At 38.1% G+C, this 18,380-nt stretch overlaps 2 protein-coding genes across 2 annotated transcripts; one reads left to right on the top strand and one right to left on the bottom strand.

Moving 5' to 3' along the window:
• Window positions 1-246: 246 nt before the first annotated feature.
• Window positions 247-18,345, top strand: LOC113671537 (U3 small nucleolar RNA-associated protein 6 homolog). Its single transcript, XM_027187757.2, has 23 exons — window positions 247-460; window positions 901-985; window positions 1,130-1,171; window positions 1,259-1,327; window positions 1,753-1,773; window positions 2,167-2,214; window positions 2,676-2,739; window positions 3,212-3,330; window positions 3,418-3,450; window positions 9,740-9,790; window positions 10,010-10,088; window positions 10,308-10,392; window positions 10,740-10,846; window positions 11,100-11,171; window positions 11,463-11,536; window positions 11,667-11,747; window positions 12,240-12,366; window positions 12,807-12,865; window positions 13,136-13,213; window positions 13,383-13,489; window positions 13,739-13,805; window positions 14,441-14,513; window positions 17,943-18,345. Exons 1-23 carry the CDS (start codon window positions 369-371, stop codon window positions 18,098-18,100), a joined length of 1,791 nt encoding a protein of 596 aa, XP_027043558.2. The 5' UTR covers window positions 247-368; the 3' UTR covers window positions 18,101-18,345.
• LOC149039413 (uncharacterized) lies at window positions 3,594-9,705 on the bottom strand. The gene has a single exon (XM_089185502.1). It carries the CDS (start codon window positions 9,463-9,465, stop codon window positions 3,916-3,918), a length of 5,550 nt encoding a protein of 1,849 aa, XP_089041628.1. The 5' UTR covers window positions 9,466-9,705; the 3' UTR covers window positions 3,594-3,915.
• Window positions 18,346-18,380: the final 35 nt, after the last annotated feature.

The following is an 18,380-nucleotide window of genomic DNA, read 5'->3' as shown; positions in this document are numbered from 1 at the left end:
CAGAAATCGCCAGAAACCACAGCGGACACACAATATGTGAGTAAGTTCTATTGATTTTACTGCAAAAATTTTCATATTTTTTAATATATATCGTTGTAAATCGACCATATTTCGTTCACCATACTATTCCTTATAACGTGTTCAACGGTTCCTCTCGTAACCTAACACTAAGTCACACAAGACGTAAGCTTGGGTTGCCTGTGATGAGAAGAATTTCTCAATAGACCTAACAGGGCTTCATGTAACAGGTCATGATCATCGCAAACTTGTCAGCGCATGCACATGGTGGACGAAAGAAGCGTGCTGCTTTGTCGAGACTTTTCTTCGAAAATCTATAGCTTTTTCTCTCGTTACTCAAAAGTTCCACTATGGCAGAGTACGTTCAGCAAAATCTCGAGGGTATGTTGCCAGAACTTGAGGAAATGGAACGAATGGGAGTGTTTTCAAGTGATGAAATCAGGTGAGTAAAGTTTACAGCTGTTTACTCGTCTTTTGGTGGAGAACATGTTTTTAACAGCTGAACTGTAGAACTCATACCTGCTACTTACTTGCATTGCATTGAAAATAAATAGTATCGACTGTTTTTAACTCGTTCTTAACTTTCATTTACTCGTGTTACTTAGTCATGATTCGTCGACTGTGGATGCACAGTTGTTCTGTCCTTAAGCTGCATGCCTCTTATGTAGCTAAGCTAAGAAACATTAATTTCTTGATAATCCGTGTCATCTCAGAAGTTGGGCACCAGGATTCAATAGTTGCAATTTTGTAAAAAAACGTTCTTAACGTCTAACAAATGACCAAGAGTAAAACCCAACTAAATTTTCTTACATGTATTAAAGATGGTTTTGGTCTATTAAAGTCATAATTATTACTGATTTAATGTCATTTACCACGATACAGGACCATTGTACGTAAGAGACGAGACTATGAATACCGTCTGCAAAAAAGAATCGTTCAGAAGTCAGACTTCTTAAAATATATGCAGGTACATACAGAACCGTGATCACCTACTGTAGTACATCTATAACAAAAGCTGTTATATTCCACTGATGAGATTCCCATTCTAATGATCAAGGCTTACAGATTCTTGGTTCGAACATTTAATGAATTTGTTTTCTTTTACTTATAGTGTGAAATTAACCTGGATAAGTTGAAGAAAAAGAGGAAGTCGGTGAGATATTTATCTGCAGTGCAGTATTTTTCAATTAAATTTACTGAAATCTTCAAGTGTAGAAATTCATTTATTTTTGTTTTGCAGAGACTTGGCATAAAAAGGAATTTACAAGCAGAATATGCAACAATGAAAAAAATACACAATCTGTTTCAGGTAAAGAATGTTGATATCCTTACTACAATCTCTATAAGGTATACTATGATTATTCTTAGAAATTTCTATGTTTGTAAACAGGATTTTTTTTAGTTTTTTAAGCGAGGCAGTTTGAGTTATTAATGCATCTCAGTTTTAAATGAGGTTGGTTCAGCTCAGTTAAATCACCTACAGAATTAGTTTTGAATTATTATTTCCTAAGCCTCCTAATCCCTCAGCACCTCCTTTCAAAAATAGCTTCATTCTGTAGACAAGGACTACAGCCTGCATAATACATGTACACCTGTAGATAGAAGATGAATTTGACCCAATGTCTTAATCCTCCCAATAAGTTTGACCAGTTTTTTTCTTATCTAAAAATTAGATTTCATGATTCAGTTCACTTGTACAAAAATTAAACACACATATCTTGTTTTGCTTTTCAGAATGCCTTAAAGAAGTTTGTGGTAAGTTGTAATGGGGTAAATTTGAGCAACCTGTCTTTCAAGGCACATTGTGAATAAAAGTAACATATTCGCAATAAGGCGATTCTAACTAACTAACACTCTAACTTTTAACCTATCTTAGAATATTGATCACAGCAAGACCAGCTACATACAACTGTATATATAAATGATTTAGGTGTTAGTACATTTCTCAGGATCCTTTCATGCCTGTAGTTTACATTGTTGATAAATTCTCTGTAGCTGAGTTGACAGAAGTTGGAAGGTCTTTGCTTGAAGTTTTCATGCTAAACTCAGGTTTTCATTTTTCATCCCACACCTGTCAAAAAAAAATTATTATGAATTTCTTTAGTTGTAAAATAGTATCGAGTGTTTAATAATGCCCTGATCCTTTAGGGAGACATCGAGCTCTGGATCCAGTACATTGAATTTTGCAAACACATGGTACGAATAGACTTAACTTGTTATTGATTTTTATGGCTGCTATACAATTTAGTTTAACCCTTTTAAGTCCCAAGATCTGATTGTTAATTCTCCCCTCTAGCTGTAACACATCTCCTTTAAAAGTAGCTATGAGAATTTGGTGTTGGATCAAGATGGCAAATTCTACCTGATTAGTTTGAGTGTTCTTATTACCTGTGTGCAGGTTGATGTATGAATATTATTGGGAGAAGTTACATGCTAATCTCTTGTGGGAATTTAACAGTTAAAAGGGTTTCATGGCTACAGTAAACTCATGTTCAGCTCTGTTTAAGCTCTGTGGCCTTCTTCTGAGAACTGAATGTTTGCTTTGTCATACCATTGTAGTCTCCTTTGTAGCCGTATTTTAGATGTCAGGATTTAACTGCCTGCATAGTCACTACATTTACATGTACATGTATTTGTAATACTATTTCTTCTTTCAGGGAAGTTTAAAAATTCTTGGAAAAGTATTTGCCAAACTCTTGCAATATCATCCAGACAAGCCAAGTATGTTAACTACTCATTTGTTATAAACTTTCAGATTTACTGAATATTTTTCATAATAAGGCTTGGTTATGTGAGATTGATTTAAATTGAACTTAAATTATGTGATATGTTCAGTTGTCGTCAATGTTTAAAGACCATTCTCAATTTGAGGGAGTCACAGTGGCTCATTAGCTGACTCTGGAGCCAAAGCTGGATCATTGTAATGCATTGTTAGACAAGACACTTCCCTCTATCCATGAATATAAATCAGCTAGGTACCACAGACCTATCAGTAAGACCTCATGAAATGCTCAGGAGGTTTTGGGTAGCCTGTGATGGACCAGCATCCATTATAGGAAAAGATGCCATGTTCCTTATTATTTACTGGGTAATTGTAATGAAATCAGTAAAACCTGTGGCGCAGTTTTCTTCTCAATCCTGTATTTCCATCTTTTTGGTACAAGACATTATTTATTATACAATGTACTTTCAGGTCTGTGGATAATGGCAGCTAAGTGGGAGTTTGAAGAAAACAAGAACATTCCTAACAGCAGATCTTTACTACAAAGAGGTCTGAGGGTAAACTCTTCTTCTCAGCAACTATGGCTGGAGGTAAGATAAGCCAGAGATACTGTAACACTTGTAGTTAGTTACAAACCAATGGTACAATATTTCTTATTATGAAATTTTGTCTTGCAGTATTTCAGAATGGAACTTCTTCATGTGGAAAAAGTAAGTCAATTAAGATTTTTTTTTTTTAGTCTAAAGATGTTTTCAAGAGTTTTCAGTGTAAGTTAGATTATTTCCCTGGCTGGCTTTAAAGTAGTTCAGTTTGATTTTGTTAAGTTAGTACATTTCTGTCACACTTTATTGGTACAGTACTGTGACGGTGTGTTAGGACATTAAGTATACCAAAGGTTCCAAACCTCGATATTTTATTGCAATAAATAAGGGTTACGGTACGATACGATACGGATCGAAGACATTGGTTCTAGGTGTCCATAACACTGTCAAGCGATAGAAAATCTTAACAATTATATCTGTTACGTCACAAATTATAATGCGCAAAGAAATTAGAATTTTGCGCAATACACTCCCCGCCGGCAATTACAGACTGTTTAAAGTTTTCGGTAAAAATCATTTCAGAATTACACATAATAGTTCAGAGTTATTATTGCCAAAATGTTTTGAGATAGTTCATTTGTGTTCTGATGCAGGTAGGATAGTTATCAGCTTGTTAACTGGTCGTTCGATAGTTGTAAAGCCTTTCCCTTTGTATTCGGTCACTTTTTCGCCAGGCTTGGGATTTTTATATTCGACGAGGGCTCGTCTGACCTTCCCGTCTTCCCCTTTGTAAACTTTTGATATTTTCCCAAGTTTCCATTGTCCTCTTTTCGCGTTAGAATCTTGGATAAGAACAATGTCATCAATTTCAAGGTTTCTCTGGGCCGTGTGCCATTTTTGTTGGACTAATAAGCTTGGAAAGTAGTCTCGAGTCCATTTCCGCCAAAATGAATCAGTTAGTTGTTGTACAAGTTCAAAGCGCTGTTTGATGTTGGACGGCTCTTTGAAAGGTCCACTTGGTACTCTTGATGTTGCTCTACCAAGGAGGAGGTCATTGGGACAAAGATAGGTATCATCTGTTGATGTAGGATGTCGGCCGATTGGTCGTTCATTTACAAGATTTGCCGCTTCGTAACAAATGGTTTGTAACTCGGAGAAGGTTAGAACGCTTTCACCAATAGCTAATGTGATTGCTTTTTTCACGGATTTAATAAGTGCTTCCGATACACCGTTTTGCCAGGGGGCATCTGCTGATGAGAACTTCCATTCAAATCCTTCCATTACTCCGAACTCTAATAGCTGTTTCTTATCTAAGTCGTTGATGACTTTCTTTAGCTCGGCTCTTGCTGCTACTAATTGGCTGCCATTGTCAGAATACAATTTGGAAGGGTATCCTCTGATCGATACAAATCTTCTTAGTACCATTAGGAATTTGTCAGTACTGTAATCAGGAGCTATGTCGATATGGACAGCTCTGGTTCCCATGCAGTTGAACAGTACTCCATATCCCTTTCCAAATGTTCTTTTCTTGACTTCGTCTTTAATCTTGAAGGGTCCGAAATAATCAATCGCAGTGGAATTCCACGGGGGTGCGGGTTTCAGCCTCTCTATTGGGAGTTTTCCCATAATTTGTTCTTCTGGTTTTCTTTCAAGCTTTCTACAGATAATGCAGTTGTATTTGATGGATTTGGTTAGTTTCAACAACTTCGTGATCCAAAATCTTGATCTCACCTTGCTGGCCGTCGCGAGGAATCCGAGATGGCCTCTTCTGTGAATATGCTCAGCATAAAGGCGTGAGAGGCGATGTTGATATGGCAGAAGTATTACCTCGGTTTTGTTATAACTCATCTCGATCCATCTCTCACCGCGGCCACCTACGACGTATATGCCATCATCACGTCTCCTTGGACAAAGTCGTTTGTATTTCCCTTTATCTATGTCACGTTGCATTGATTTTTGAGCTTCATGAATCCAAAATGTTTCTGCTTTCGAGATATCATCTGGTGTGAGCGGTCTTGAGGCATTTTTAAATGTCATCTTGTGTGTCTTATTATACATTGCTAGAATTCGAGCGGTTGTATGGATAAGCTTATTGTAGGTTGAGAACCTATCAATGTTTATTCGTTTTGCGAGTGAATCGTTTACAGCTTCATCTGGTTTGGTATGTGAGATTACGTTTGCATGCTGTTGTGTATAAGTACGTGTGATTGGCCATGCAGATTCAGGTAGCTTCAGGAAATCCGGTCCTTTTTGCCACAAAGTGTACATGCCAATTTCATTTGACTTCTTTCCGCGGGTCAGCCAGTCGGCGATGTTATTTTTGCTCTCTGTCCAATACCAGTTTTCGGGATCTGTGTTTTCTTGGATTTCTCCCACCCGAACGGCTGCGAATGTGTTGTAACCATAGTTCTCCTTCTGGATCATGGCATGGACAATCTGCGAGTCTACAATATAGATGATTCTTTCAAACTTGTATCTACAGTGGGATGTTATAGTTGTTTTCAATCTGCTGCTTAGTACAGCTCCGCAAAGTTCGATACGATCGATGGATATTTTCTTTACAGGTGTTAAGCGGTTTTTAGATATGATGAGATGACTATCAAATTCTCCTGTTGTCAGTTTCCATCTAGCATTTGCGCATGCGCCATACGCGTTTGTCGACCCGTCAGAGAAAATGATGAGGATAGGATTTCCTACGGTATTAGGAGCTTTCATGCATCTTCTTATTTTCACTTCATTCATTCCTGGCAGATCATCGAAGAAAATCATCCAGTCTTTCGTGTGATCTGATGGTAGAGGATCATCCCAGTCGAGGGTGAGGTCACTTATCCATAGTTGTCTCACGAGGATCTTAGCTTTGACAGTAACTGGTCCTGCTAGTCCGAGTGGATCGTATATGCTGTTCACTTGTGACAAGATCTTCCTTTTTGTTAAAGCGTCACAAGCGATGGGCTTGGGATTCTTCTTCTTCATTTTGCCTTGTAAATTTAGCTTGACCTTGAAGCAAAGTTCATCCTGGTTAGTATTCCATTCGACACCAAGGACCTTTTCCGTCGCTGTGTTGGGTGTAACTGGTAGGATTGATTGAACATGGCTTGCGTTATAGGAATACATCCACTCTTTAATCTGGAATCCTCCTGTGATCAGAACTTTCTCCATGTCTGAGGCAAGTTTTTTGGCGTCTTTCAGCGTAGGAACACTTTCGATAAGGTCATCCATGTAGGTGTTATTGATTATTACGTTTGCTGCCTCAGGGTATTGCTGTTTGAGTCGCTCTGCTGTCTTGCGTAATGCCAGTGTCGCTATGGTCCCAGAGGGGCGATCTCCAAAGGAAACCCTTTGAATGATGTATGTATTGGGATGTTGACTTGTATTGAAGTCACGCCATAGGAAGCGATGAGTATGGTGATCAATTTCTTGAGTTCTGACAGTATGATACATCTTCTTTACGTCTCCGATGATGGCGATTTCATTTTCTCTGAATCGTATCAGGATTCCTAGTAATTCGTTCAGTAAGTCTGGACCCTTGGCCCAATACTCATTTAGGACGTGTCCCATATAATTCGCACTACTGTTGAAGACGATTCTCACGGGGGTCGATTTTGACTCAGGTTTCAGGACTTCGTGGTGAGAAATGTAGTGGATTGGTCCTTTATAGCTTTGTAACTCATCCTGGGAGAGTTTTCTTGCTACACCTCTAGCAATCATATCTTCTATTTGCTTTTGATAGACGTCAGCGTGAGCTTTATTTTTCATGAGTCGCCTTTCAGTTGACATGAGCATGCTGAATGCTACGCGCTTGTTGTCAGGAAGTTCATAAGGGTCTCTGATCCATGGATACCCGGCAATCCATACCTTATTTTCTTCGTCGTATTTCAAATTCTTGTCGATTAGTGCTAATTCCCTCTCCTCTTTGATGCTGTAGTTTTTACTTCCGACTGAACATTTGCCACATTTGCAGCCTCCACAGCGCGGATTGCAATTGATCCCGAGATTCTCGATGTTGTAGAAATCTTCGATTCTTACTGCTCGTACATGATGAGCTCTGATGTTTCTAAGAGGTTGCTCTTCATTCATATTCTTGATTGAAGAATGTGTCCCGCCAAGGCATCTACCGAAACGGTTCTTTAGGAGTAGGAGGTGGTCGACGTTCTTCTCCTTCTGAGGATGATAGTTGGCGTATTCATAGCCTATTAAAACATCGACGGTACCAGTGGGTCGAACAAGATCTTCTTTTGGTATGTTATTGAAGTGTTTTGCAATCCCGTCTATCTTAACGTTCTGGATGTCTGAAGTGATTTTGTCTATCCCGTACACGTCAAAGTAAATCCGATTGCCTTGTAGGTCAAATAGAGGAAGTTTGTACTTGTATGAAATCAGGGCTTCATTCTCTCCTCCAACCTTAACCAGAGATAGCTGAACTTTGGTTCCTCTCAGTTTCTCTGCCTCTGCTTTTGCATTTGTAATAAAGGAAAGGGATGCTCCATTATCCCACAAGACATTAACCCAACCTTTTGGACTTCGTATTTTCTGTATCTGAAGTAAACAGGTGTCAACGTCAGTGCTGTCGCATACACTCGCCGTGCCAGAAACTGAAGGTGGCGTTTCTTCTTGTTTGGGCGAGGGCTCTTCTTTCTTCTCTTGATGCAGTGTACTGTGATGTGTTCTTTTGCAATTATTGACATTGCAGATTCGTTTGCTTCGACATTGTTGCGAGCGATGTCCACGTCTCAAACACGACCAGCAAGCACCCTTCTCCTTGACAATCTTCTCCTTTTCCTCAATCGGTTTGGAGAGGTATACTCGGCACTCACTTGTCCAGTGGTTACCATTTTCGTGAATGAGGCATTGCCTGTTTTGTTTGGTATTTCGTTGTTGTTCAACTGGATTGTCATCTTTCCTGTCAGTATGATTCACGGAACCCTTAATTTTTTCACTGCTCAGGCGTAACTCTGCGTTCTGGTATTCAAGAGCTCTCTTCAGGTTCAGTAGAAATCTCAATAGACTTGGAAACTTATCAGTTTTATCAATGGTGCTCGTGTCGTTGCTGACTAATCTCGCCCATTCTTTCATTACGTCAGGGGGTAATCGTTTCTCAATGATGCTGATCGAGCTAGTTGTAGTTATCTCTTTCTCCAATTTTAGGTTGCATAGATCGCGATAGCCTTCTTCAATGACATTGACGAATTGAATGAACTTTTTGTGCTCACCTTCCTTAATACATTTAACATTCTGAATGGAATTGATGATGGCATCAGCGACTTTTGCAGGATCGCCGTATTTGGAGTCTAGTCGCTCCCACATTGCTTGGATGTCGTCGTCTACGCTTTTTACATGAGCAAGGGGTTCCATTCCTAAGCAGGATCTTAGCGTATAAGGCGCGGTATTAATATTCAAATTGGGCATAACTTGTTTCTCGAAGTCTCGTTTGAATTGGGGGTAATCTCTTAACTCGCCATCAAATCTCGGCATTTTGATCTTCTCTAGGTGAATATTGTTAGGTTTCATGGCATCAGTGGTAAGCTTAAGGGTTGCTCTGTCATTGGATTTGATGAAGGTTTTGCTTTCATTTTCATCGACGCGGGTTTCCATTAATTCTGAAATTTCACTGTAGCGCTGTTGAACGTCAAAAATCCACCCCAATTCTTGTTCTGCGGAGTCTTTATCAATGAGCTCGATTAACTTTTCGTGTTTTTGTTTACAGTCGACAAAAGCCTCTTCAAGCTGACTTTGCAAGCTTTTCATGTGCGTCGTTGTAACCTTTTCGTTTTCCATCGTATGGGAAGCATTACCATATAAGGCATCAAAGACTGCGCGCGCAGTGTTCCTTTTGTTGAGAATGCATTCCTTTTCTTTGCTTGCGGATTCGTCGCGTTCTTTTTCTGCACGCGCTCTTGTTTCATTTTCTATGTATTCAAATTTTAAATTTCTCGCGTCCGTGTAGAGGTTTTGTAGCTCTTCGAGCCAATTTTCTGCTGTGTTCATCTCGTCATCCTTCAGGAGCTCTATATAGGCGTTGTGTTTACCTTCTAATTCCTTCCATGCTTTGACGAGCTCAGCATAATCGTCTTCAATCACATCTGCTATTCTTCTGTCGCGGACAGATCTCAGCAGCTCATTCCTTTTCCTTGTGAAGATTGTTCTGGCATTCTTCCGGTCTGTTTTCGCTTTTTCTGGATCCATTATCTTCGTGTTCACGTCTCAATGGATTTCGAATGTGACGGTGTGTTAGGACATTAAGTATACCAAAGGTTCCAAACCTCGATATTTTATTGCAATAAATAAGGGTTACGGTACGATACGATACGGATCGAAGACATTGGTTCTAGGTGTCCATAACACTGTCAAGCGATAGAAAATCTTAACAATTATATCTGTTACGTCACAAATTATAATGCGCAAAGAAATTAGAATTTTGCGCAATACAAGTACATGCATACAATTCTGTTTTTGTCAGATTCATAATAGAAGAAAAGTTCTTGGAATGAGTGGAGGAGAAGATTCCCAGGTATGTTGACTCAGATGAAGTTTGCATGATTGACTAACTTGTTTTCCACTTAGTTAATGGAAGACTGCTGAATTCTATTGTTTCTGTAGACCAACTTGTATGTTCTTAACAGTGTCAATATTCTTGAAAAGAAACTTGAGTGGTTTTGTAGATGTACTGTACGTGCTCTGTTTCATTATATTTCTTGGCTCTGATTTCCCTATTTTTTTTATTTTCCAGGAAGAAGAAGTGACTGCGGAATTTCTTGCTGGAAAAGTTCCTGAAATTGTCTACAAAAAGGCAATAGAGGCTGTGCCAGGTAATATTTGTTGTGCTAATAAATGTAAGCCACAGTGTCTTTACACTGTACATTAGAACATAATCAACTGTTACTTAACCAGTGCTTTATACTGTACGTGTAGTTACTTTTATTTCAATGCATGTACTTGCCAGCACTCTTAGGTACACCATGTGTGTTTTGTGTCTGAAAAATTATATACAACTTGATGACACCACATTTTTTTTTTGTACATTGCAGATGATATAAAGTTCCGAATATCCTTTATAGAAATTTATCGCCTCTTTGAAAACACGGAACATGGCTGTGATATGATATATGAAAGGTATTGTCAGTGTTAAGAATGTACTCATCACTTTTGCAGTCCTGATTTGACATGGTTTATGAAGGTGATAGTGATAACATGGATTATTGGAAATAACATATGTAGTGTACACTGGATTTGAAGACTCTTGTCAGTTATGTCTCAGATACATGTTTGTATGATAGAGCCTTCCTTGGCTGGCAATTCTTCTCTTGGAGCTGAACTGCAAGGAACCTTTTGCATCAGTGCTAAAGGAAATTAGAATACTCCTATTTTTAAAATGTTTTTGTTTTCCAAGTGAAGTTACAGAGCAAAATGTTTAAAATATGTTTTAAAATTTAACTTAGTGCTTCCTTTTATCATTTTAGCTTAATAAAACATTTTCCTGAATCTGAGGAGGTGTGGAATTTGGTAGCACATCGAGCCATTGATGAAGCTAAAGCCAAAGTAAAGAAAGGAACAGCTGTTATTACAGGTGTTGATATTAAGACTATCACTCAGTGTTTTGATCAAGTTTGAAAATATAAGTTAATTAAGTAATTTCACGAATCAACTAAAATTGTACTGTAAATGTACTCTAGGTGGGAATTCTGGTGGATAATTTGATGGACTGTTTCATAGTCATATTTAACGATAAGGATAAAATTGTTCTTGTGTTTAATCATCGTTTACAGCAGGGTAGATTTAAGAAAAAACTATGTACTTAAATGTGCGAACTTCATCTACAGATAGCCAGTGGTCAGAGCTTCTGGTGGAAATGAACAAGTTGTTTCACCAGGCAGTAGGACAAGTTCAAACTGGTGAGCTAAGCATCCATAAATGATCAATAGTTTGCATGTTTTATGGTAAACTATTTTTCTCCCTAAAAGCAATAATTGACCATTATTTTTCTTAAGGTGCGTGTTCCTTCAGTCCTTAACTTTTCCACTTTTATTTGTTTTTTCATCACTTTGTTTTTGTTTTGCCTTTGTAATATGATGTGAATTAAGATTTACAGTTATATTATGGCCATGTTTTAGTTGATTTACGCATCAACTTTTTGTCAACTATTTGATTTTGCAGTTGTTGTTGTTGTTTTTTTTTTCAACTAGATAAAATGTGGGAGTTATATATTACTACCTGTATGGAGCTACTTACTGATTCTTCTCTTGAGCAAGCTAAAGAGGTAAGTACATAACTATAAGATTCTTTCCATTTAATTGTAGGTTAAAATGGCAAGTTATTCAGTCCTACCGTATACGCACTAACACCAACAGTCTTTCTAAATATTTTTTGTTCTGCTTTTTGTTCTGTAGCAACAAGAGCAAAATGTTTTGTGCTTATTTTCTGAGGCTGAAAAAGCAAATTGTGTCAGTGAGGATCTCTACAAAACATGGGTGAGTCCCCCAACTGTCCAATTAGATGTGGGCAATGTAAAGAGAGCCTTTGTGCTCTTTTTTGCTGCCATTGTGAATGTACATGTACATTGTTTTTGGAAGAAAAAAAATCTCACTTCAGCCCAAGCTAGAGGAGTGTCATTTTGAAAGAACTCACTGTTGTTGGTATATTTTGTTGACTTATACATGAAGCTGAAAATGCATACCTACATGTACATAATTCCCTACTATGGGAATTTGAACAGTTCACATTTCATTTTTTTTTTTTTTTTTCCACAAGAACTGGACATTTTTTCCCATGGTACATTAGTACTTACATGTACTTATCAGCCTTTCAAAATTGCCATGGTAGCCAATTAAAGGAACACTTAAGTATTTAGTATTCTACTTGCCTGCTAATGAAGGGTGACAAGTTCCTTGCATACTAATCAAGATCCCAGGTGAAATAACTGTAAAATTGAAAGCAGTACATGTACCTTGCATACAATACAGGTTGACCTCCTGCTTCAAAGAGATCAGTCAAAGAAAGCCTTATTGGTTTGTAAAAAGGCAACTAAACATTTTAAAACATCAGCGAGTTTGTGGAGCAAGTACTTGAGACTTAAACTGCTGAACAAGGGTAAGGTTATGTGAATCGATTGCTTAATACAATTATAAGTTTTCCTTCTACACAATGAACATTTAAATGCCATGGAAGGTAATCATGCAGTGCATTGTGAAGCACTCAAAAGTAACCCACAGTTGTGTGCATGCATTAGCCTGCCAGCAAGCTCTCTTGTGGTTTGTTGGAAAGAAGGAGAAGAGAAGCAGGGAGAGATTCCGTTCTTATACATCACTCCCACTCCTAGGACCCTTGGAAAGCTTGCTTGCAGGCTATCGATGTACAAGGTTCATGTATTTGGCTCGTGGACATGTTTATTCAGTTTCTTTTGCGTTACCAGCATATTGCAGGTGTTGGCTTCTATTCATAGAAAGTCTGTACTTTCTTTTAATTGTCCCACAGCATTACGTAAGGGAAGGGTTAATGATCACAATTGGGGTTTTACTTTTTATTCACAGGCAAAATAAAGGACATTCAAAATGAATTTTCTACAGCTCTGCAGTGCGTAGATTCCAAGGTAAGAAAACTGAAGTGAACTAGGAAATTCCTTGATATCTGCATCACTACGTGTGTTACTACGGAGTCCACAAATCCTTTATAGCGGTTGGCTTATTTCAGAACAAAATGCATTTAAGCGAAGCATTGGTCAAAGGTGCAATAGTGAATCAACACAAGTGCATATCTCAGTGTATCGCTTGAACTGTCTTTTTTTTCCCGAGATCATCGATGGTGCAGTGTCCTTGAATATTCTCACACACTGTTTTCTCACGGTTTTCTCCTGATGCAGGATTCGTTATTTCTTTGGAATCTCTGGATTGAGTGGTGTATTGAAAATAATCCGGATGAGGTGGAATCTGTCTTTGAAGTGAGTTACCCTCATCTTTCAATAGTTGCACAATAATGTTAACTAAAATTACTAAACACGCTGAAATGGTGGGATTCTGCCAACTTTTCGGTTTTAAAACTGCATCAATATATTTCAAAGAAACTAAAGTTTTTTTTGTGTTTCCTCTCGTTATTATGTCTTATTACAGCTGTCATTGCAATCCTGTGCTGACGTACAGATCGAAACGAAATACAAATATGTCGAGTGGACCTCGAGCACAAAAGGGATCAAGAAAGCGAGGAAACTCTACAAAAGGTGAAATAATTACACTTATTAACTGTGTTCAATGATGACAAACAATTCTGTGCTACTTCGCTAACTTAATTTTCTTGTTCACTATAAGCTCATTTTCAAATTTCTGACGATCTCTACCTTCTCCTCATGTTTAAGTTCCTCCTTATAACAAAGCATGGATATGTACCAGTACTTCTGGGCAACAGCTGTATACCGTCATACAATTATGAATAATCAAGTGTAACCGGTCTTTTCGCCTTTCCCCTTCAGACTGATTCAAGAGCGACCTTATACAATTTCTTTCTTTCGAAAGTGTATCGACCTCGAGTTAACACAGGTAAGCGATGTTAAATCGTTACAGACAAAAATAGTATCTGTTGAATGGTCCGTCGTTTTGAATGATCCTCAATTTCGTGATCCTGACAAAATCCTGGGGAGAGGATGACGTTTTATACTCGACAAGTTCTAACGCAAAAGGTGCTGAAATAGTGAAAGCACAAAAAATATGTGACCGAATACTTGTGCGAAAGCGCCCGGCTTCTTCAAGCTTGAACCTGCATCATTTTTTTATACATCTTGTAATCGTTTTGACATTAAGGGCCGAAGATTAATCGTCGTTTGAAAAATCCGCCTTCTAATCGTTTGAAGTTCAGCCAAACGTTTAGCAAAGCGTAGTTTAAGTAAAAATGGAACCTTGCCTAGCTAAGACGACCATCGGACTGATTGATAACGTCTTGAAATAATGAACAACTGAATCTACACTTTCATTTATCGATCAAGGCATGTAAAACTGGCCGTGTCGACGGGACGGTCGTATGGCAGGATTTTCATTAAATAAACCTTTGTTAGTTAAACGTTGATATGATACTAATAGGAAATAACTTGTATTGCCAAGGTACTGGAGTATGTTTTGTTCGTGCGCATGTCGGAACGTCGTGCAGTCTACTAAGCTTACTTTACTTGGTTGCTCAGGTTGAGCCGAGTGCGAAGCGTATTCGTGATTTGTATGAAGCAGCCGTAGATCAGTTTGGTTCTTCCTATCCTGGTAAGTACGGCAGATCTTAGCAAAAGGACAGCGATACATTGAACATGCGCAGTAACTGATACTTTCTCACCAGAGTTAGACTTTGGTAGGGAGGTTGGAGTTTCATTTGTGTGTGCTGTAGGAGAACGTGATGTTCTCTTGACGAGAAGAACATATTGTTATACTTAGTGTCGTATTTTCTCGAAAGGTTTTTCGACTTCCTTTGCCGACGAACATTTTTATCGATTTAATTATTTTGAGTTAGCATCGATTTGCCTGTGTCTGCTATAAATTTCCTTTGCTGACGAACATTTTCGTCACTCCCTTGTTATGCTTTTGCGCCGGCCTTCAGGTGTCTAGACACTTGTCTCTTTTGTTCGTAGTTGTGGTTTAGTTGTGAGGCGCTCACAGCTTGCATTTTCTGTTTAAAGGCGGGCGTAGGGCTTCGGCTTTTCTCTGCTTCTTCTCGTCAGTGTAGAGAGGGGCTGTTTGTAGCAAGTGCCTGGAGATGCTAGCTAAGAGAAAGAGATGTAATTTTTCTGTTTTGTTTATCTCCCTCCTGACTCTGTTAAGTTAATGGTTATCAACGCAGCAAAGCCTCCTACGTGATATATTTTTAGTGCAATTCGGCATTCTAGACCTAGTCGTTTTAGCTTGGAATGGAATTTATATGGTCTAATTATATTGTGCATGTGTCGGCCGGCATATTGCATACTTGGCTTCCTGTCTAGTCTCTGTTTCGCATTTGAATGTATATATATAGAATTTGCGCCTTAGAAGTCAATAAAATTATTATTACTCTGCATGCATGCATGCAACGCGCCAATATGTCTAATCCACAGAAATGCTTCAGTGAAAGAAAATATGACGTTTCAGAATCTTTGTAGAGTAGAAACGAGGTCAGCGTTCTCTCATTCAGTCATCCAGCTTTTTAATAAAATGTAGATGTTGAAAAAACCTTAGAACGTTTAAAAATACAATTCGATCAAAATGTTCCCTAAATTTTAAAGTCCATAAATAGGATTATTTGTTTTTTATTCATTAATTTCAAAGCTCTTTTTAATTCAGTTATTGGAGTGAAACGCAGTCGCGGCCCTCCACGGTAATTCTAAAAATTACATTCATTTTTTTGATAAAAAAATTATCCGTAGTGGTCAAAAGGGAAGTGATTTCAGTTAATTTTCATTCGCAATTGTCATGTGAGGGAAACTAGAGTTGTATCCATAGTAATCTGTTTCCAAGTCACTGAATAGATTAGATGCAAACTACTCATTTCACGTTTGGAGCTGGCTCTTGGCAGTTAAAAAACTATTTGAAACTTGAATTCAACAAGAACCCAGCAGAGTTTCGCTCATGCGGCGGAAAAATTACAGACGAATTCAAAGCAGAAACGTTTCAAGGAAGTTTTGAGAGCTGAAGCGGTGCAAGTTAATCTTTTCGTCTTGACACACACACTATCAATTCACAAGGAACCCACCAAGTAATCTTAAGACTAATTCAGAATGCAGTCTTTTTGTCTCATTACACGCATTCATTACACGCAGTGGTACTGTATCTTATGATCTCTAGGTTTTATCACGTTTTTATGCTGTGAAATGTAGAGTTTTGGTAGAAAGTACAGCATTGTGACTGTTTCATCGTCTCTTAGTCTAAAGTTCACAAGGCTTCACAAGAGGGAGATCGAATACTACTTATCGTGTCTTATAAGTATATAGCTCAGTCTCCTTGCTACGGATGTTGTGACTGGTTTATTTTGTTCATTGTTATTATTATTTAATCTTATTTTCATTGAACGGTTTCCATAAGGTTTGTGATGTAAATTGTGAACTCAGAAAGTAGTGGATAGACCATGGTACCCGGCTCTGCAAGCTATTAACATTCGACAAACATTTCCTTAACAGACTGCAAACGACTGTTTCAATTGCTCGAACTTTTTTCGTTGCGGTATTTGACTCTTTCTACGGCTTTTTATCCTCAGTTTAAATCCGATTATCTCAGTGTTTTAAGTCTGCTGATCTTTTAAAGCGCCTCGTCGTGTCAACCTCCAAACATCGTTTCATTGATTAAAGATTGATTAAATTTAGCGTTACAATGGCGTCAGTTTCTTTTTTACGTTGTCAATTTATTGCATCCACATTTTCTTAGCCTGTTTTATTTAATTAAAATTTCAGCAGTTCCGACTTTTAGCTATCTGTGTGATGGATTAAAATTAAGAACAGTAATGAAAATACTCGTTTAAATCAACCTCCCTCCTAGTGGGGTTTCCTAGAGTTCTATACCAATGAATTAAAAACAAACATTGTGGATAAAGATAAATGGCTTTAAAAAATCTCATCGGGATGGAAGTTAGCCAGTATGTAATATTCAATGCAAAGTCGAAAAAGTTTCCATGTGAAGACCGTGAACAGAACACAGCACCATTAGATAAGAAGTCTTAGAGCAAACTAGCCTGATAGATTTCCTTTTCAGCAAAGCAGATTAACTTTGAACACTTAAATTGTTTTAGCATGACTTGGTCCTTTTTAATAGGAGAAAATAATAGGTTTAATCCACTGATTGAAATCATGTTGGTGTTCGTAAAATTTACGTTGGTTGGTAATTTAATCTAAGTTGCTTACTCTGCTTTTTCTTTTATTCAAGATTGAGAAAGATTCAGATGTCAACTAAAAGAAATTGCGCAAAATTACTTAAAGGAGCTATTCATGGCGTTGCATGCTAAAAAATTTATATCTTTTGTCAAGTGGGAGCTGACAAGCTGTTTGGGAAACAGAGACTTAAGGACTTTGCTTCGAGTGGGTACAGAGGCAGTTGGTGCATTTTCCATGAAAAAATTATCTACTCATAATAGTTTCGAAAATGAACCTAAACTCAGGAAGCAAGTATAAGATGGTTAATTCGAGATTGGGCTCATATTGTTGTGTATTTTTCTTTTATTACAAAATATTTTTTTCCGCATTAAACGCCTGAAAGTGTGACCACATAGTTCCTTTTTCGGAACTGGCTGGGACTGGAACCTCTTACCGAGGCCCAACGCATACATCAAAATTCTTGAACGTGATTGGCTATCAGTTGGCTGATGTGGGCACTTGGACAGTGAAGGCGTCTTTTAAGAGCCGGAGTGCTTCTGGACTATGTTTGTTATCTCTCCACATGTTTATTTAGACTGATAGGTTCGTTTTTTCGTGGAGAGAGGTTAACAGTTATGTTTTTATTTATGACTACGCTTCACTGATGGGTATTTTGTGTCTCAAATTTGTCATGTTTGTGATTAATTGTTATTAAGACTTTTTGCCGACCAAATCTGTCTGTAATATTACTCTTGATTAACAAAGTCGGACTACCGCTTCGCGGTCTTGAAATTTTGGGAATCACTCGTATGATTACAGGCTTGATTGGACTCGACCTGGTCTTGTTACAATAATTCATACGTGTGTTTCTTATTTTCCTCAGATTTGTGGGTGGATTATATTCGCCTGGAACTCCTACACCCTGGTGGAAAGCCAGACAATGTAGGTCAGTTGTACTGGCGAGCCACCAAGACACTCGACGGTAAATTCACGGAGGAATTTGTGGGACTGCACTCGTTGCTGCAGGCGGGGCGAGTTTAAACCCAAATCAAGATGTTTCTTTATACTTCTAACATTGAGAATTATTTTAGGATTGCAATGATGGAGTTAGTCTCTTTCCCTTGAGTAGCATCGGGACAGAAGTGTTGAAGGTTTAGGCCTCTTAGGGAACAAAGGCGATCGATATTTTGTGGGGAAAAAACCGGAATTCTCTTCCAGAAAAAAATATGATAGAAAACGTTTATGTTTTTAAACATAATTAAAAATTAAATTATGGAGTAATTTTATTTGTGTAGTTGTGAAGTCTTCAATTATAGCCATC

Source organism: Pocillopora damicornis, chromosome 10, assembly GCF_964200805.1.
Source record: "Pocillopora damicornis chromosome 10, jaPocDami1.2, whole genome shotgun sequence".
In the NCBI taxonomy this organism is placed as follows: Eukaryota; Metazoa; Cnidaria; class Anthozoa; order Scleractinia; family Pocilloporidae; genus Pocillopora; species Pocillopora damicornis.
Note: the sequence above shows the minus strand (reverse complement) of the source record. Positions and strands in the feature narration are given on the sequence as shown.